This window comes from Mangifera indica, chromosome 3, assembly GCF_011075055.1.
Source record: "Mangifera indica cultivar Alphonso chromosome 3, CATAS_Mindica_2.1, whole genome shotgun sequence".
In the NCBI taxonomy this organism is placed as follows: domain Eukaryota; kingdom Viridiplantae; phylum Streptophyta; class Magnoliopsida; order Sapindales; family Anacardiaceae; genus Mangifera; species Mangifera indica.
In genome coordinates, this window is record NC_058139.1 from 15,353,887 (window position 1) to 15,375,171 (window position 21,285).

Consider the following 21,285-nt stretch of genomic DNA (forward strand, 5'->3'; position numbering starts at 1 on the left):
TATGAAAATTCAGTTCGTTGGTAGGACTAGTTTGTGTGAATTGCTAATTAGGAGTATTATAGGACATAATAAAAAAGAAAATCCCTCGGACCCTTTAAAATAGAGAAACTCTTATCGTTTTTCTGTAACACACCTATTAGTTAGGAGAGAGTACAGAAAAGTTAATACCAGTTTAGGAGTGGGTGGATGTTTGGATTTTTCATCTGTCATGGATATATTTTTGAGATTGAGTTAAAATTTGGATGGGAAATAGTTGTTTGCCGTTTAGAAAACTACAACTAACCACCATTATAAAAGAATGAATCTAGTTCATTCAAAATGAGTTAGTCCATTTTAAACTAAAAATTCTCTCACTAAATTGCAAAACTATCTCCCTTTTTTCTACCTCACAACAAAGATTGTATTTTGGCTTGGTGGTGGACTTTCTTTGGAGGTGTTATAAGTGGGAGACTCATTCCATCATCCTATATCCATATAGGAGGCAAAGGAGTAGGTAAAATTCTTGTATTTTCTCTTTTTTGCAAATACATGTTTTGATTTTTTCTCTTTTGACATGCATATTTGTTTTACATCTGTTTTCTTCACCCAATCTTTCAAATGGTATCAGAGCTTGGTTCAACACCTTGCATGTCTTTTTAAAGCTAAATATATGAATTTTACACATAAGGGTATGTATATGTATCATATATGTACATGCATGTTGTTAGTTTGCTAAGAAATCAAGTTTTTCAAGCATGTTTTGCTTTATAATTCTTGGCTGAGTTTCATTTCTTTTTTCCATGTTCTAATGATTTTAAGATGAAGAACATGTGCTTTAAGGCATGTATATGATGAAATGTTCATAGGATTCATGTATATGTGCTTGATTTAGACATACATGTGTTTTTTGGCTTGAGAATTGAAATTTAAATCCTGAAATTTTTATTAATGCATGTTAGCTAGATGTATATGATGATACACATTGAAAAAGTTATGTTGATTTTGCATATTGTACATAAAATGCCTGAATTAAGGGCATGCATGTATGGTATATGCATAGGAAAGTTTGATGTATGAAGATATGTTAATATATTTGCATATATATTTTGAAATTGTTCATAAAAAATTCTAGATTATTTTTTAAGTTTACATTTGGACATGCTAAATAATGTTTTAATATTGATTAATACATTTGGGTGAAAATTATGATGTATGTGATGAATGTATATAATTACATGTAATCTAAAAGGATATGATCCATGGTGAAAGTACTTACATGTTGTTTTGAATGGTAATGGATGTATATGAGCTATGAGATGATGTGCATGATTTTGTTCACTTTAGTTGAATGGAGGGTTGTGTACGAAAATCAACTTGTATTAATGAAATTAGATGCATCAGTTGAATAAAATGTTGTGTACAAAATTTAACTTGCATTAATGAGATTAGGTGCATTAGTTGAACTGATCATTATGTACAAGTATCAACTTACATTAATACGATTGAGTGTATAAGTTGATAAAGGTGCACAAGGTCAACTAACACTTAATGTTGATTGAGTGTAAAAGTTGTCATGATTTTGTGTTAAGTAAATGTTGTTTAAAATAAATATTATGAATATTTGAATAATATAATTCAATCATTTATGGTTAAATGATTGAATAATTGTATGTTGTTAATTATAATTTTGATTAGATTATATATTATGAATTAATATTTAATAAATTATGAATGAGTTCATAATTTATATTAAATGTTAATGTGAATGTTGGATAAATAGATGATTATGGGATGATCATGGTTGTAATTTGTCATTTTTCAAAGTTTAAATAATTGGGTTTAATATTCTTTTAATTAAGGGGTTTTATATTAAATAACCCTATCCCATGTATTTAATTTTATTTATTGGGTCTGCGTGCATTAGTTTTGAATGTAATTGGAGCGATTGGACGAGGACCCGAAGAAGATTCGAATAGCAATCCGAATGAAGACATAGAACTAAATGAATAGTTTGCCATTAGGTTGTAATTTTGAAAACCTCATGATCATCCCACCATGTTTTAAATTATACATATATAAGTTGTATTTATGTCATGCTTAATTAAACTTAATTAAAATTAAGTTAAACCTAAATCTCCTTAATTAAAATTATTAAATCTATGCCTCCCATCAGAGGATAATTAAATTTTATAACATAAATTTTAATATCCCAAGATTTTTATTATGTGAGGGATGTATGATTTATATCATTGAATTAAATTTATCTTATTCTTGAGTGATTATTTTCATCATGACCAAGAATTCTATTATGTGAGGACATGATGAAAATGTTATTTTCAGAAAGCATAATGGTTCGGATTTAACTAGCCAAGGGTACCGAGAATTCTATTATGTGAGGTATCTGGAGTAAAAAGTATGTTAAATGAATCGAGTCTTATATAGAGATATAAATGGAAAAGGTTTCCTACTTACTAAATTTAATTAACCAAAATTTTCATTATGTGAGGTTAATTGCATTTAATAAAAATTCGATTCCTTACTAAGAAATTTAATCTAATGAAATTTTCGGATCTTGTCTAAGGGAGTGTGGAATTTGAGTAAAATAGTGGGAGATAATGAGATTATGTAATAAAAAGGATTTAAATTCATATATATACAAGACACTAATAAAAATTCAATTTTCTTTGTAGTATTTTCTAAACGATTGTGATAAGATAAAAAGAAACAACCAATAATGTCTTTCTACGAATTCTGGATAATAATATATTGACGGGGCCAAACTTTAAAGATTGGATAAGAAATTTGATAATTGTTTTCACCTTTGAAAAGGTTGCGTATTTATTAAAAGCATCCATTCCACTTGACTTGGCTCTAGATGTCATGGATGATGAAAAGAAAGTTTTCGAAGTCTAGAAAGATCATGCTAGTTTCAATGAATGGAGAGCTCCAAACAAAACACGAAAACATGCTGAGTGCGTATGATATACTCATGGCCTTACAAGAGTTATATGGCGAGAACTCACAAATAGTCGAGTACGATCAATGTGTGACATTTTTCGAAATGAGACTAAATGAGGGAATGCCTCCAGATGACCATATCATTATGATGATAAATATTCTAGAGTAGCTAAATGTCTATAGGGTTATGATTCCCTACAAAATCAAGGTGAATTTGATTCTCCAATTCCTCTCGAACGATTATAAACAGTTTATAACAAATTACAATCTGAATAGAACTGAATACACACTTCTAGAGCTTTTGAATGAGATTCAAGAATTCTATAAGCAAAGGAAAAGGCATGAGGAAATTAACATTGCCTCCATAAGTGGAGCAAAGAAGAAAAACGACCTCGAAAAGGTCCAAAAGTTGTACCAAAGAAAAAGAACTTTAAGAAAAACCGAACCAATACAAACAAGGTCAAGGCAAAGGGGTAGTGCTTCCACTGCAATAAGGACAAACATTGGAAAAGGAATTATCCTTTATACCTTCAGAGTTTGAAGGAAAAGAAAACAAGTATATTTCCTTCATTTGTGATAGAATTTAAGTTAAATGTTAATTTAAATGATCAAATCTAGATATTAGATTCAACAGTTACATCTTACACATGTGTGTCATTCTAGACCTGCAGAATAGTTCTACACTGTCCAAGAATAAAGTTATTTTGAAGATGGCCAATAGAGCAAGAGTTATAGTTAAACCTATAAGGGATCGTTCTCTGAAGCTTCCATCAAGACATCTTTTGAAATTGTATAGAGTTTTATATTTTACTAAAGCTACTAGAAATATAATTTATGTATCTATCTTATGTAAAAATGGTTATAATATGTAGTTCAGTGGTAATGAATGTTTGATTCATTTTGAAAATTCTCTAGTTGGCAAAGCATTAAATACAAATGGTTTGTATGTTTTGGAACTAAATGATCTAAGTATTATAAATTATGTCACGAATAAAAGATCTCAAGAAGAAATTAACCAAGTTTACTTTGACATCATCATTCTGGTCACACAGGAGACAAAAGGATGATAAGATTTGAAACAAGTGGAATTTTGAATTCATTGAGTTTTGAACCCTATCCAACTTATGAATCCTGTCTTCAAGAAAAATTGACCAAATTACCCTTTAAAAATAAAAGGGAAAGATCCAAAGGACTATTGGATCTAATATATTTTGATGTATATGGACCATTTGGTGAAATGACGAGAGTTGGTTTTTAATACATCATCACCTTTACTAACAATTATTCAAGGTATGGGCATATGTATTTAATGAAATACAAATCAAAATCTTTCGAAAAGTTCTGGGAATTCAAGTTTGAAGTAGAAAAACAATCCAAAAAGAATATCAAAGCCCTATGATTAGATCATGAAGGTGAATATTTGAGTATGAAATTTCGAAACTTTCTAAAGGAAAATTGAATCATATCCCAGATGACTCTTCCCTATACACCATAACACAATGGTGTATAAGAATGGAGGAATGGTACCCTATTAGATATGATACGATCCATGGTAAGTTTTACGGACCTACCAACATCATTATAGGGATATGTATTGCTTACTGTTATGCATATTTTGAACAAAGCATTGTCTAAATTAATACATAAAATACCATATGAGATGTGGTATGGTAAGCCTCATAATGTCAATTATCTTAAAATTTGGGGATGTCTAACTTATGTTAAATTAGTTAAAATCGATAAGCTAGATGTCAAGTCTGAAAAGGCTCGGTTCATAGGATATCCTAAAGCTTGTTTAAGATATTACTTTTACTTTTCAACTGATCAAAGAATTTTGATTAGTATAAATACACAATTTTTGGAGAATGAGTTCTTACAAGAAGGAGGTGTGGGAAGAATAATAAAGCTTAAAGAAAATTTCGAAAACCTTAGATTAAATAGGTTGAGCCAAGAGAGTCCTCTCAACAGACCTTTTCATTTGATGTACCAATTCTAGTTTAAAGATCTTCTAGAGTATCCAAACCTCTAGAAAGATACGAATTTCTTCATGAATAAGATTTTGAATCTTATTTAGTAGGAGAAATAAATCATAATAATGATCTTAAAACCTATTAGGAAGCAATACTAGATATTAATTCAGGTAGATGGTTAGAAGCAATGGGTTTTGAAATAGAATCCATGCATGCTAATCAAGTTTGGACATGTGTTAATCTACTAGAAGGAATTGTTCTTATTGGCTGTAAATGGGTTTTCAAGAGAAATATTGGTAAGGATGGATAGGTGAAGACTTATAAGGCACGACTAGTAGCAAAGGTTTATACTTAGAAACAGGGGTTGGATTATAAGAAAACTTTTTCACTCATGACTATGATTAAATCCATCCAAATAATGCTAGCTATCGTAGCATACCATAATTATGAAATTTGGCAAATGGACGTTAAAACTGCATTCTTTAATGGATTCATTGAGGAAAACATATATATAGAATAACCTATAGGTTTTGTATCTACTTCCAAAAGACATAAAGTATACAAGTTGCATTGATCCATTTATAGAGTGAAACAAGCTTCCAGAAGTTGGAATATTTGATTTGATTAAATAATCAAATTACTTGGTTTAAAAAAAAATCCAGATGAACCTTGTGTTTACATATGGGTTAAGGATCATGCCATTACATTTCTTATATTGTATGTAGATAACATACTACTAATGGGTAGTGATATTGGCATGATGAATGAGGTCAAGATCTGGTTATCTATAACCTTCTCAATGAAAGATTTGGGAGATGTTACATACGCCATTGGAATTCGTATCTATAGAGATAGAACAAAACGGATAATTGGATTATCCTAAAAAATGTACATAGAAAAGTTGTTAAAAAGGTTTGATATGGAAAACTCGCAAAAAAGACTTTTGCCCTTCACTCATAGTCTTCATCTTTTTAAAGATATGGGTCCAAAGTCCAATGAAAAACGATAATATTTGGCTGTAGATGAACTCATGTACGCAATGCTATGTACAAGGCCTAATACAGCACTTGTTGTAAGTGTTATGAGCAGATATTAGACCAATTTAAGGGACAAACACTGGTCAACTGTGAAATCAATCCTTAAGTACTTAAAGAAGGACTAAGAATCTTGTTTTGAGTTAAACATTCAAGGATACTCAGACTCTGATTTTTAGTTAAACATTGACGATAAAAATTTTATGTTAGAGTTCATTTTTATTTGTAATAGAGGTACGGTTAGTCGGAAAAGTTTCAAACAATCAACCACAACTGACTCCATTACAGAAGCTTAATATATTGCTACTTCAAAAGCTGTAAAAGAGGTTGTATGAATGCACAAATTCGTACTAAACTTGGTGTGGTTCTAAACATGACTCAACCAATAACCATGTTCTGTGATAATATTAGTGCTATTGCACAGGCAAATGAACTATGGGCATATTAGAAGTCCAAGCATATTCAGTGAAAATATCATATTTTAAGAGAATTCATTGGAACTGGAGAGATCATAATTCAAAAAACATTATCAGTAAAGAACGTTATTGACCCACTGATTAAGACAATAACACTGAAGTAGTTAGACCATCATCTTGACAAGATGGGTATGCAATACAATAGCTAATGACTCTAGTGCAAGTGAGAGTTTTGTTAGTGTATACCCTAAGAACCATTCGTGTTATCAGTTTTAGGGTATTTCATCTTGTACATAATCTTTTAAATAATTTTTTAATAAAGAAGTAGTTCTTTTGTTCAAATGCATAAATTGTTTCCTTTATTTTGCGATAATATAAAGTATCTATATAAATTATCTGGATGACTCATTTAATACAATCTGAATCATCGAATTGTTCCCCACAGACATGATATAACTTGGACAATTATATCACATAGTAAACATACTGAATATCTCTATTGAATATTATAAGATGACATTAGTGTGAGTGACGACGATGGACATGTCATTAAAGTATTAGTATGGATTAATAGTTAGAGAATAATTTTTTGAACATAATCAATAACAATAAGTCACATGTCATTAAATCGTAGTTAATGACTTATCGTAAGATCGTACTAGTGTATGAAATAATCTTTTAACCTGAGACGTTATAGTCGGATTTGATACAGATATATGTGATTTACATAGTATATATATATATAGGGTTAACTACATCTCGTAATACAAACTATACTGGTCATGTGTTATTTGTATGTGGAGAAGAATGATGGTCTAGATGAGATCTGTTGACTCAGAATATATTGGGTTTTGAATATCTTTTGATTCGATCTGAATCTGAGTTTTGAATCAAACATCAATAAATATTGAATATCAAATCTCTGGCTAGAGTATAATGTAAATCATACAAAAAATATTCGTTGACATATTCTGAATATTTAAATCGATAATTCGTAAAGAATTGAAATTAGGAATTTGAAAATCTATGAGTCCAAAATCGATTTGGATTGGATAATAAAAAGATATTACCTACATGGAACGTACACTTAGATATTTTAGGTTCGATAAAGTATTTCTTCATCGTGGTTTAAGGGTTGTAACACATTACTAGATGTTTACCATAGTCGTTGAGTTTTTAGATAAACTTTCATATCGTTTGAAAAAGAACTCATGACTATGCCACAGTGAACCTAAAGGGTCACAACAATAAACCAAACTTACGAGAGGGAGAATTAATTATCTAGGGTCAATTAGCACCTTATGAAGGATAATAAAAATCATATACAATATTATATGGATGCAAAAACAACATTTTAAAAGTTAAGGTATTAATGAGATGAAATTAATATGACTAAAATATATTATATATATATATGCGAGACAAATCTATAACAAAAGTAGAATTTTAGAAAACTATAACTAACCACTATTATAAAAGAATGAAGTTAGTTCATTCAAAGTAAGTTAGTCCATTTTAAATTAAAAATTCTCTCACTAAATTAAAAACTCTCTCCCCTCTCTCTACTTGACAACAAGAGTTGTATTTTGGTCTGGTGGTGGACTTTCTTTAGAAGTCTTGTAAGTGGAAGACTCATTCTATCACCTTATGTTCATATAGAAGGCAATAAAATAGGTAAAATTCTTATTCTTTCTCTCTTTTGCAAATGCATGATTTGATTCTTTCTCTCTTAACATGTATGTTTGTTTTGCATCTATTCTCTTTATCCAATCTTTCAGTTCATACCTAACAACCTTTAAAGGCTCATCCAAAAAGCTGGCTATCTTTCTCATATAGATACAACCCAACTAATTTGTATGAGTCATATCCTAAACTTGTAGAAAGTGCGGTGACATCGTTAATTTGTTCACAATTACCTATAATGTATTATACCTATTCTAAACCCTTGGGAGCCTTACAATGAAGTTTATAGAGGTGTACTCTCATTTTTACCTTGGTACACTCAAAGACTGTAACAACTTTGACTGTCTTTAGTGTTTGAACTTAGCCTGTTGGTCGGTGAGACATCTAGCTTTATACTCATCTACATCCTTTTCCATTATTGACATCCAAAAATTGCTTCAATCAAAATTAGAATAAAAGAAGGTTAATGCACAAGGGAAGAACATAAAAAAGAAAGCATATAAAAATTTTGTTATATCTTTTTTGTTTCGTATAACTCTAGGGTTAAGAAACCTTCAAGATACCAAAATTTAATAGTAAAATAAATTCATAATAATAGTAAGTTGAATAAACTATCATTAATTATAACCTAAGATATTATAAAAGATGCAAAGAATTAAAGGTTTATGCTTTATCACTAATAAGAGTTTTATAGTAAAGAAATGAAAGGAATTGGAGTTTTTAATTATCTGCCCACAAATGAGATGAGGCACATTGCACAAAGTGCCAAAATCAATCATGCAAATCTAAACAGAAGAAAACTTTCTACCAGAATAATACCCTTATTTTCTACAGTCGACTCAATTACCACCGTCTGATGCAAATCGCACGGCACCGCCGCTAGAGTGTGCACAGGCTAAAACCAACACGCGCGCAACACAAAAAGCACAAAGGGACACCGTTTCTGTTCTTTCAAAATGTCTGAGGCTGAGCCCATATAAAATAAAATCCGGACTTGTTGGATTTTGTGTTTAGTAATTAGTGGTAAAATAGCTCCCATCAAAGGGTCTCTTCTGTACGGCTTCATTTCATTACTTATCTTCTTCTTCTCTCTGAAACTCAGAGCTCTGACCTTAACCAACTTATTTATTGCCTTTCACCGTAACGGCCCTTCTGAGATTTCAAGACTCGACCATTTTCGTTGTGAGTTTTTAAAGTGTTTTTATTACTTGTTGATCAGTTAGGCTTCTGTTTGGATCTCTGAGCTTAGAGCTTCAAAGGGTTTTCAATTCATATCAAGGGCGATTGCTTTTTGCCGTTGTAATACAGATCAGATCGCTGTTTGTATTGTTTTAGATCAAATACTGGTTTTTTTTTGTCGGTTATTTTTTGGAGTTATTACTATGTTTGGAAATGTTTATTGTCGGACAAATGGTTGACCCGGATGTGTCTTTTGGAGAAAGTGTGACATGGGTTGTGTCGTTAGTTTAGTTTCGTTGCTTCCATTGTTGTGGTTTTACTCATTTTTGACTGATGTGTGAAGATATGAATCAGGTTAAGTTTTTGTGCTATTTTGATGTTTATTTGACAGGTAATTGCAAGGATTTGTGTATCTTGAGAGTTAGTAATAGTTGAGAAGATTATTTGTCTGCTATGAAAATCAAGTTGCTGTAGAGACTAATTATTAAGAGGTTCATATTGAGAGCGTTGTTTTTATCGCTACCATTTGGTGCAAGAAAAAGCAGGCAAAATGATAAACAAGCCACTTGTTTTGACGTATCTGTACTTGTTGATCTACATATTGCTTTCATCAGGAGTTATATTATACAACAAGGTAATGCATGCTTCCCACTTAATTTTAACTCGGTATTATTAATGTTCTGTATTCCTTAATTTTTTCTCATATGAATCTTGAAAACAGCAATGTTGTATATGTGCATGTGTTAGGCTTTTGCAATGTTTTCCTTTTGTTGCTTTTAGTCATCAACATGCATGACATTGCTGGGAAATAGAAACGGTTATATATTTATCTTGAACAGTTTGGTCAAGGTTTGCTTGACCACTTCGTGCGGTTGGCTTGAAATTTTTATGTTCCAAGATCTTATATTTAAACGTGAGATTCTAAGTCTTTATCTCTTGCCGACATACCCTTATACATACTGAGTATTTTTTTTTTTCCCAGTATGATGGTTTGTATGGTGAAGCGGAAACATGTTATTTTTCACATATAATTTCAAGTGATCTATTTGGTGAAGTTTGACTATAGGAATTTTATTGCAGTGGGTACTTTCTCCAAAATACTTCAATTTTCCGTTACCTATAACGCTTACTATGATTCATATGGGATTTTCTGGACTTGTAGCGTTTATTCTTGTTCGTGTATTTAAGGTCAGTATTCTTAAATTTTTTAATGCATTTACTTCCGGATATTATTTCTCTCATTTGAAGATTTCTTTCCCCACACTATTAGTGTCACACAAGTTTTACATGTATAAAACTAGGTATCTATAAGTATTTATTTACTATTAGTTTTCATATTCTTCTAATATCTTCCAAATTGATATATCTGAAATTTGGAGCTAATGTGTACTTGAAGAGGATTGACAATCATAGTGATAAAGCCTTGTTGTCATTGCATGCTGGCAATTTTGTTGCTTACGAAGTTGATGTGTTTGCCTTCTTATAGTTGTAGCTAATCAAGACATTTAATGTATACTTTTATCATTTTTCATAAGCTTGGTTCATGAATATGAACGAAATTATCTTGTAAAGTTGAACAAGTTGAATTGCTGTACTTTTCTTGTTAAAGTTATTACACTTGGATCTTGATTGATGATGCGAACCTTGACGATTTGATGCAAGACCCAACACTCAAGAAGATATTTCCCTAGGATAGAATCGGTTTCGTTACGTAATTAAACCTTGACTCGAATCGATATGGAATCGAACAAACCTAGGTATGGTTAATGGTGAACGCCACAAGACAAATCTTGATAAGTGCAAAGATTGTGAACTCAATAGTAAGCAATCTATTGTGAAAATCGGTCAAAAAATTCATTCATCATAAAAAAAATTAAGTTTATAGTACCATGCCAACTTATCCCTAAAAACTACCTATGACCCAATAGACTTCCAAACTTTCCAAGCCCATTACCTAATTAACTACTCAAACACTGATTAATTTAATAAGAAGTATGTCAATTGGGCTCAATAAAGTTTGACCCGGTCATAAACAAAAGCAAAATCATAAAAACCGAAAATCTTTAATTTGGTAAAACAAAAACTGCCTGAAACACACTGAAACGACCTTTATTTTGGCCTACAAAATTGGCTGTAGCCGGCGAAGCTGTTGTCATTATAGAGCTCGAAACAAGCTTTGCGTTGATATATTACAGGCCCCGTAACTCTTCCCGGATCAAAAGTTATGGTCGTTCAAAGTCTATCTGCGCACTTTGGATTAAAGTTCTCCATAAGCTTGGGCCTGAATCAAGTTGACCTCTTTGTTCGCTCCTTGTAGCATCCAGTCATCCTTGAGTGGGTTGATTTAAGTCTCTAAGCCCTCCACGAGCCCTTCTAAGGCTTGCTGCACTTTCCTAGCTCTGTTCCTCGTAATTGGCGCAATCGGAATATGTAGCGGATCTCTTTATTAGCTTGATGCTTTCACAATGCCTCTATCATTCCCTCCCTCTTGAGAAGGATTTGCCTTCAAATCTGCACGATCAAAAGGAGATAGGTCAAAAACATTAAAAGTAGCACTTATATTATATTCACTTGGAAGATTCAATCTATAGGCATTATCGTTGATACGCTCAAGCACTTGAAATGGACCATCACCCCTTGGCTGTGACTTAGATTTCTATTGGGATGGAAACCGTTTCTTTCGCATGTGCACCCAAACCCAATCACCTGGTTGGAATACCACCCTGTGCCTTCCCTTGTTAGCTTGTTTGGTGTATTGTTCAGTTTTCCTCTCAAGATTGTGCCTAACCTTCTCATGAAGTTGTCGAATTGACTCTGCCTTTCTTGTACCATCTAAACTGGTACATTCCTCAACAGGTAAAGGTAACAAGTCCAACGGTGTAAGTGGATTAAAATCATAAACAACTTCAAAAGGTGAATAACTAGTAGATGTATGCACAATCCTATTATATGCAAATTCTACATGTGGTAAACTATCCTCCCAAGTTCTTTTCTAATACAACACGTAATAATTGAGATAAAGTTCTGTTGACTATCTCTGTTTGTCCATCCGTCTGTGGGTGACGCGTTGTAGAAAATAGTAGTTTAGTACCTAACTTAACCCATAATGCCTTCCAAAAATAGCTTAAGAACTTCACATCACGATCAAATACAATACTCCTTGGAACTCCATGCAAACGCACGATCTCCCTGAAAAACAAATCAACAATGTAAGTTGCGTCATTAGTTTTACGATATGGAATAAAGTGTGCCATCTTTGAAAACTTATCAACCACGACAAAAGCTGAATCACTATCCTTCCTAGACCTAGGTAACCCTAAAACAAAGTCTATAGAAATATCCTCCCACGGTACAATAGGAATAGGTAAAAGTGTATATAAACCATGGGGTGAGACTCTAGACTTGGCCGGTTTACACTTAATGCAACGAGTACAAATATGCTCTACATCTCGTTTCATATGTGGCCAAAAGAAATGCTCTTGTAGTACATCTAAAGTCTTAGCTATACCGAAATGACCCATTAATCCACCCCCATGTGCTTCCTGCACAAGCAATTCACGCAAGGAACTTATAAGCACACACAATCTATTTTCTCGAAATAAATAACCATCATGCTTATAAAACTTACCAAATGCAGTTTTCTCGTAAGCTTCATAAATACTGGAAAAGTTAGAATCATTCACACACAAATCCTTTATATACTCAAAACCATGTAACTTAGTATCTAATAGGGCCGGACTCGAACCGAGCCCGTTTTCTAGCTCGAGCTCTGCTTGAACGAGTCTGAAACGAGCCAGCCTTAGCAGAGCTCGAGCTTGAATTACTCGCCAAAATTTTCAATTAAAAATTTTGATATAAAACGACGTTGTTTTGACCAATATGTATTAAAACAACGTCGTTTTGACTAATATGTTGTTTTAATAATGAACGAGTTGAGCTGAATTTGAGTCGAGCTCGAGCTTGGCTTTCACGAGCTCGAGCTCAGCTCGGCTCGAATCTAACCCTAGTATCTAAGGTCAACATTAGAGTATACCTGCGTGATAATGCATCTGCCTCAATATTTTCCTTACCTTGCTTGTAATGAATCACATAAGGAAAAGTTTCGATATATTTGACCCATCTTGCATGTCTCTTATTCAGTTTACCTTATCCTTTTAAATGTTTTAGGGACTCATGATCTGTTCTGATGACGAACTCGTGTGGCCAAAGGTAATGTTGTCACGTCTTTAATGCTCTCACGAAAGCATACAACTCTTTGTCATACGTAGGGTACTTCAAGGTAGGCCTGTTGAGTTTCTCACTGAAATACGCTATCGGCTTATTTTCCTACATCAAAATAGCTCTAATACCTATTCCTGAAACATTACACTCAAGTTCAAATGGTTTAGAAAAATCACGTAAAGCAAGTAAACTTGCAAAACTTAACTTATCCTTAATTAATGCAAATGCACGCTCTTGTTCCTCACCCCACCTAAACCCTATATTCTTTTTAATAACTTCAGTTAGTGGTGCCGCTAGTGTACTAAAGTCTCGTACAAATCTCCTATAAAAATTAGCTAATCCATGGAAACTCCTAACCTCTGTCACGGAAGTAGGTGTTGACCACTTTCGGATAGCCTTAACCTTCTTCTCATTGACCTTAATCCCCTGAGATGAGACCACAAATCCTAGGAACACAACTTGGTCAATGCAAAAGGAACACTTCTTATGATTACCAAATAACCTCTCTTTCCTATGTAGAAACAAAACATCACACACGTGTCCTAGATGCTCATCTAGACTACGACTATAAATGAGAATATCATCAAAATAAACAACTACAAACTTGCCTATAAATGCACGCAAGACATGGTTCATTAATCTCATAAACGTACTGGGTGCGTTAGTAAGCACAAATGACATTACTAACCATTCATATAGTCCATGCTTGGTTTTAAATGCAGTTTTCCATTCATCGCTCTCTTTTATTCTAATTTGATGATATCCATTTTCCAAATCAATTTTAGAAAAGATACATAATTCAAGCAACTCATCAAGCATATCATCTTAGGTATGGGATAACAATACTTTACAGTTATTTTGTTGATGACTTGAAGTCAACGCACATTCTCCATATCCCATCCTTCTTAGGCACTAGAATCACTGGTACGACACATGAACTCATGCTCTCTCTCATGTATCCCTTCTTCATCAACTCCTCCACTTGCCTTTGAAGCTCTTTTGTCTCCTCGGGATTATTTCTATAGGCTAGTCGGTTGGATATCGCTGCGCCAAGTATGAAGTCGATCTAATGCTCGATCCCATGAATCGAAGGTAGTCCATTGGGAATCTCCTCAGGGAATACGTTTTCAAACTCCTACAAAAGAGAAACAAACACACTAGGAAGAGAATTGTCAGCGTTAGTGAAAGATAAAAAAACTTTCCTTGTAAACTAACAATAATGGATATTGTTTAGTCACAAGGGCAGTCCTCACATCACTCATCTTCCCATAAAAAATCTCTTTTTTCCACTCCTTGTTTTCTCTCTTGTTTTTTCTCTCATGGCCGAATTGCTTTCCCTCTTTTTCTTCTCCCTTCTTTTCATCCTCACTCACATTTTCTCTTTTTTTGTTTTCACTCTCACTTTCATTTTTGGTTTCACTCATCTTTCTTCTTATCACTTGATCCTCATAAACCTGCTTTGGTGACAATGGTACAAGTGTGATGAGTTTATTGTTTATCATGAAAGAGTATCTATTTTTGAATCCGTCATGTGTCACTTTTCTATCATACTGACATGGTCTCCCTAACAAGATATGTCCAACATTCATGGGTACTACATCACACAAAACCTTGTCTTGATACCTACCCATAGACAAGACCACCACCACTTGCTTATTCACCCTAATTTCTCCATAGTCATTCAACCACTGAAACTTATAAGGTCTAGGGTGTTTGGTTGTGGTTAAACTATGTTTTTCTACAAGTTCAATATTGGCTACATTCGTGCAACTACTCCCATCTATAATTAAAGTGTACACCTTACCCTTCACATAACATCTAGTATGGAAAATATTCTCTCTGCTCATCATTTTCTTCCTTGTATTGTAAACTCAAAGCTCTTCTAGACACTAATGTCTCACCCTCTACTGCATACTCCAACTCTACATCACTAGCATCCTTTAATGGTGGCATAGACTCATCAGTAGATTCTTCCTCTATCTCATACTTACCATCTTCCTTCAACACCATGGTTCTTTTGTTAGAACACTGAGAGGCTATGTGAGCCCTACCCAAACACTTAAAACATTTGATTTCACTATTTCTCTTTGGTGGTTCGGGTTTGCTATTAGGCTTCTCTTGACTAGACTCCTCTCCCTTAGGTTTAGAGTACTCGGTTTTTGGCTTAAAAGGTGGCTTATCAAGTCTCTTTGACACGCTTGGCTTCACAGGACTAGAATAGGAACCTACATCCCTTTTACCCTTCCATTGTAATTGTTTCTCTACCTTCATTGCCATATGTACGAAATCTTCTAGCTTTACATAGTGTTGGAGCTCTACAACATTTGCTATTTCCCTATTCAAACAATTTAAAAACGTAGCCATAGTGGTTTCCCGATCTTCCTCTATATTAGCCCTAATCATGGCTATCTCCATCTCCTTGTGATAGTCTTCCACATTCTTGGTCCCTTGCCTAAGCCCTTATAACTTCTAAAGTAAACCTCTATGATAGTGGCTAGGAACAAAACGCTGCCTCATTACACTCTTCATATCATCCCAAGTATCTATGGGTCTACCCAAGTTCCTATGCCTATTTTTCAGCAACTGGTCCCACCAAATACTAGCATAATCAGTGAATTCTACAACAAACAACTTCACATTTTTCTCCTTAGAATACCTATGTATGTCAAAAACCTGGTATACGTTTTTCTCCCAATCTAGGTAGGCTTCCAGATTGTTTCTACCCTGAAAAGGTGGAATTTTCATCTTAATGCTACTAAGGTTATTATCACTCTGCTTACTCTCTCTAAACATACTGTTTCAATGACTTCGATGTCCTCCCTTACTCCTTATATTATTCAACCTATCACTTATTTCATCATCCTCATTGTCAGTAACTATCCTATCCTCGTTCCTCACCATTGGTGCTTTCCTCCTACCTTTAATTGTACTACTCCCTTTATCACTTTGCTGTTGCTCTAATCTATCTAATCTATTATTAACGCTCCCTATTACATTAAAAAGTCGCTCAAACTGTTGTTGGATCGCTTGCATTGTAAAAGCCTCAGTTTTACCTGAATCTTCTACAACACTGGGGTTTTTTGATTCTACCATGTTAAAATTTCAAAAAACAAAATGTGTTTGTAAACAATAATCCTCGCACGCTCCCTTGTGTTTACACTCGCACTCGTGTGTTCACTCTAATGTTCTCACACACTTTATAATTTGAAATTTTTTTTTTTTGGTTTTAGAACAAATCAAAACGGTACTTGTGACAAACGACCACCAATCAACTTAAGTTACGTTATGATTACCTACTATTCAAAAAAAAAGCTAAGATTCAAGAATAAGGAAAATTTTTAGAACCGGAAAAACGCAACTACAAGAATGAATAATCAAAGGAAAAGAAATTCAAAAGAGATAACAAGAATAAAGGAAATCAAATTCAAAGGAGGTAAGTGTGCTAACTTTCTCCTTGATCTCTCTCCTTTTTTCTTTTCTTTTACGTTTTTTCTGTCTTTTTCACTGCTTTTTTTCCCCCCTTTTTAAGACTACTTGTCCGAAAATAGAAAAGAAATAAATTCCTTAGATCACACAAAATTCCCTCCTAAGAAATTTAAGGCAATTAAGGAAATAACCCAAGGACTAATCTCCCAATTCAATAATATCAAAATTTTCAAGGAAATTCAAGATTTTAGGAACAATTCAAGAACTCAATCTCCCAACTTAGACAATTACAAGGCTTTTCCTAAAGGTTAAAGGAAACAGGGCAATCCTAATCCAAGATTATTCTCCCCAATTTCAGAATCCCCAAATCCCACTTTTTTTTTTGCCTCTGTTTTTTTTTTTTAACAAGAATCTCACAAGGTTTTGACAAGTTCAACAATAATTTCAACCAAGAACTACCCTTTCAATTTCGGCCACCCAAGATCTTTCCCAAGAATCCAGGAACAACCCACACAAAGCTAACCTTAATTCACTCCCCAAAGGTTTGTTTGAATCTAGATCAAAAAGATCACTCCACCCTTATCTTAATTACTTTCGGCCTTAGACAATTTTTTTTCCTTTTTTTTTCTTTTTGTATCAATCAAGAAGACAAATTAGACACCCACACTACCTAGAATTTGGCTATACTAGGGTTCAACAAGAATTCAAGAATTCCATGGAAACAAGGACACTAGAACGTTAGACCACAAAGCAAGGAATATAAGAATTAACACTTACAAAGAAAATGAAATCAAGAACACACTCAAAGATTCCTAAGAAACAAATCGCAAACACAAGAAAGGATAGATACGAAACCTGATTCGATTCGGTACTGTTACCACCTCATGCAAACCTTGACGATTTGGCGCAAGACCCAACATTCAAGAAGATATTTCCCCAGGATAGAATTAGTTTTGTCACGTAATTAAACTTTGACTCGAATCAATATGAAATCGAACGAACCTTGGTATCGTTAATGGTGAACGCTACAAGACGAATCTTGATAAGTTCAAAGATTGTAAATTCAACAATAAGAAATCTATTGTGAAAGACAGCCAAAAGATTCATTCATCGCAAAAAAAATTAAGTTTTATAGTGCCATGCCAACTTAACCCTAAAAAATACCCATGACCCAATGGACTTCCAAACTTCCCAAGCCCATTACCTAATTAACTATCCAAACACTAATTAACTTAATAGGAAGTATGTCAATTAGGCTCAATAAAGTCTGGCCTGGTTACAAACAAGAGCAAAATCATAAAAACTGAAAATCCTAATTTTGGTAAAACAAAAACTACCTGATACACACTAAAATGGCCTTTATTTTGGCCTACAAAATTGGGTGCAACCGGCGAAGTTGGTTGTTGTTATAGAGCTGGAAACGAGCTTCGCGTTGATATATTATAGACCTCGTAACTCATTTTAGATCAAAAGTTATGACCGTTCAAAGTTCATCTGTGCACTTTGGATTAGAGTTCTCCATAGGCTTGGGCCTGAATCAAGTTGACCCCTCTGTTGGCTCCTTTCAGCATCCAGTCGTCCTTGAGTGAGTTGGTTTTAGTCCCTAAGCCTTCCATGAGCCCTTCTAAGACCTATTGCACCTTCTTAGCTCTGCTCCTCGTAATTGGCCTAACTGGAATGTGTAGCGAATTTTCTTGCTGGCTCAGTGCTTCCACAATGCCTCCATCAATTGGTTATCACTTGTTTTCAACAAGGGTGCACATGTATGCAAAAACAAAAAAAAAATTATTGCATCACAGTTTTGCTTTTGCTCATTTCTATATATATTTTTGTTTGAATTCTTGTGCTTAAGTTATGTTTCTCTCTCCAAATTTGCAGGTTGTTTCTCCTGTTAAAATGACGTTTGAAATGTAAGTGATGCAATTTGTTTTCCCAAAATTGTTATGACTTCAGTTCTTTAGTTTTCTCATTTTTATCTCCTACAATATTGTTCTTGATTGGCAGATATGCTACGTGTGTGATACCAATCAGTGCCTTCTTTGCATCAAGTCTTTGGTAAGCACTTAAATTGGGTAAAACTGGATTTATCTTTTGATGTATGGTGTTTATATATATGGCATGGCAGTTTAAGTAACTTATTGTCTGGCTGAAATATCATAGGTGCATCCCTTCATCGTGCAAATAAAATTATGATAGCTTGTGTCATTGTGGTTGTGGTTGTGATTGTGTTTGATTCACATGCCTTGCATGTGAGGCAGCATGTTAAAGTTTAGAAGTATTGTTAGTCTTAATCTATCTCTAGGGTTTTTGCTCGTTACTTGTGTATAATGTTATTTTTCTAGCAAAAGTTTATGTTTACCATTTTCAATTGTTGCTGTTGCAGGTTTGGTAACACTGCTTACTTGCACATCTCAGTGGCATTCATCCAGATGCTCAAAGCTCTAAGTATGTCGAAATAAACATGTAATTTTGTTTTCATGTTATTGGCTCTTTACTGCTGATAAATGTATGCTTATAATTGAACTTGGATATTGCAGTGCCAGTGGCTACATTTATCATGGCTGTTTTGTGTGGTACTGATAAAGCAAGGTTGGACGTGTTCTTGAACATGGTGCTGGTCAGTGTTGGAGTTGTCATTTCCTCATATGGGGAAATTCATTTTAATATAGTTGGCACAGTTTACCAGGTCACTGGCATCTTTGCCGAAGCTCTTAGGCTGGTTTTAACTCAAGTCCTGTTACAAAAGAAGGGCTTGACTCTAAATCCTATCACCAGCTTATATTACATAGCTCCATGCAGGTACCATACTTTTTCTTTTTAACTTTTTGAAAAGAATTTATTTAATACAACATATTAAACAAGGTAAGGTAATAATTTAACCATTTGATTTGATTCCATTGCTAGTATTGTGGAATGTGATTATGATATGGTGGTTGATATCCTTTATTGTGATGTTTCCTTTGTGCATGCTGTTTCTTTTATTTATCTATAAAAACATGGAAGTTTGCTATCATCTGATTTCTGTGTGTTACAAGATGAGATTACATACTTCTTTTTAGGTACTACATTGTTTTTGTCTGATTATTAGGCATCATTTTATTGCTTCAGTATTGTTTTATTTCATTTGTCAGGGGTAAGTATTAAGAGGTACACAAAAATTGAGCTTATCTTAATTCCATTTTTGTGCAGTTTTGTGTTTCTTTTTGTGCCCTGGTACTTACTGGAGCAGCCGGTGATGGAAGTTTCACAGATTCAGTTCAACTTCTGGATCTTTTTCTCCAATGCTCTATGCGCTTTGGCATTGAACTTCTCCATATTCCTAGTGATTGGAAGAACAGGAGCAGTTACCATAAGGGTTTCTGGTGTTCTAAAAGACTGGATACTGATAGCACTTTCTACTGTTATATTTCCCGAATCCATGATAACTGGACTAAATATAATTGGCTATGCAATTGGTACTTCTCATGTACTGTATATAGAAGTATTATATGATAACGACATTTTTTGCACCTTTTCTTTCCCTAAATGACTTATTATGTGATGAGTTCTTTTCGTGCAGCATTATGTGGTGTTGTAATGTACAACTACATAAAGGTGAAGGATACCCGTGCGTCTCAACTGCCTCCTGAGAGTCTTCCAGAGAGAATGGCAAAGGTTAGTATTCTTGATAATGATGATCAAAATGATTTATTATCTCTCTATCCACCCTCCTGGCTAAAACCCCAAATTCTTTCTCTACACAAGGAGATCTGGTTAGATTTGTTTTACATTTTGTTATCTTCTCTCTAATGCTTATGAATAAACTATGCAGGATTGGAAGTTGGAGAAGAAGTCATCCGATATATTCAATCCAAATAACAACAACGATAACAGCGGAGGGAATATTATTGCCTCTGAATCCAATTTAGATGAAGAAGCACCTCTAATTGCATCATCAAGGTTATCTCATATCGGACGCACACAGGTTAGCAACTATTCTTCATGATCTGTGAACCAACTATACAGATCTAATGTTTGAGATTATATCATGAGGCAAATTTTGAGTGTATTCAAGGGAAGATATTTGTTTTAGTGAATGAATCTTCACATTCATGGTGAAGAACAATTGATGCATGTGCTCGCAAGATTTTCCTGCTGGGGTAAAAAGGGGCAAAAATGGGCTTACAACCCATAATCGGGTGAACAAGATCACAAATACATTGTCAAGGCAATTTTTTGGAATTTTTTTTTTTCCTTGGAGTAAGAATTTCAAACAAGTGATTGATAGGATTTACCAGTTAAACAGAGTCATAGTTGTCCACAACGGTTGTTTTGTAGTCTGAAAATCCGTTGGCTATTGTATTTATGGATATTTGATCTGCCGATTTCCAGGTAGCTATTGTGGAATCTTTCTTCTTTCTTTTTTTCCTTTTTCTAGAA

General features: G+C 33.7%; 1 protein-coding gene across 1 annotated transcript; it reads left to right on the forward strand.

The window, feature by feature from the left end:
* The first annotated feature begins 8,864 nt into the window (after positions 1-8,864).
* On the forward strand, positions 8,865-21,252 carry LOC123211104 (probable sugar phosphate/phosphate translocator At3g17430). The gene is made up of 10 exons (XM_044629644.1): positions 8,865-9,222; positions 9,611-9,853; positions 10,300-10,407; positions 18,745-18,776; positions 18,871-18,921; positions 19,250-19,311; positions 19,404-19,665; positions 20,056-20,321; positions 20,426-20,520; positions 20,678-21,252. Exons 2-10 carry the CDS (start codon positions 9,770-9,772, stop codon positions 20,849-20,851), a joined length of 1,134 nt encoding a protein of 377 aa, XP_044485579.1. The 5' UTR covers positions 8,865-9,222; positions 9,611-9,769; the 3' UTR covers positions 20,852-21,252.
* Positions 21,253-21,285: the final 33 nt, after the last annotated feature.

What these genes read in the sequence shown, in the direction of transcription:
- LOC123211104 (XM_044629644.1), top strand. Translation starts at nt 9,770, where the DNA reads ATGATAAACAAGCCACTTGTTTTGACGTATCTGTACTTGTTGATCTAC. An exon ending in GAGTTATATTATACAACAAG is followed by an intron (nt 9,854 to 10,299) that starts GTAATGCATGCT and finishes ATTTTATTGCAG; the next exon opens with TGGGTACTTTCTCCAAAATA. An exon ending in TTCTTTGCATCAAGTCTTTG is followed by an intron (nt 18,922 to 19,249) that starts GTAAGCACTTAA and finishes TTGCTGTTGCAG; the next exon opens with GTTTGGTAACACTGCTTACT.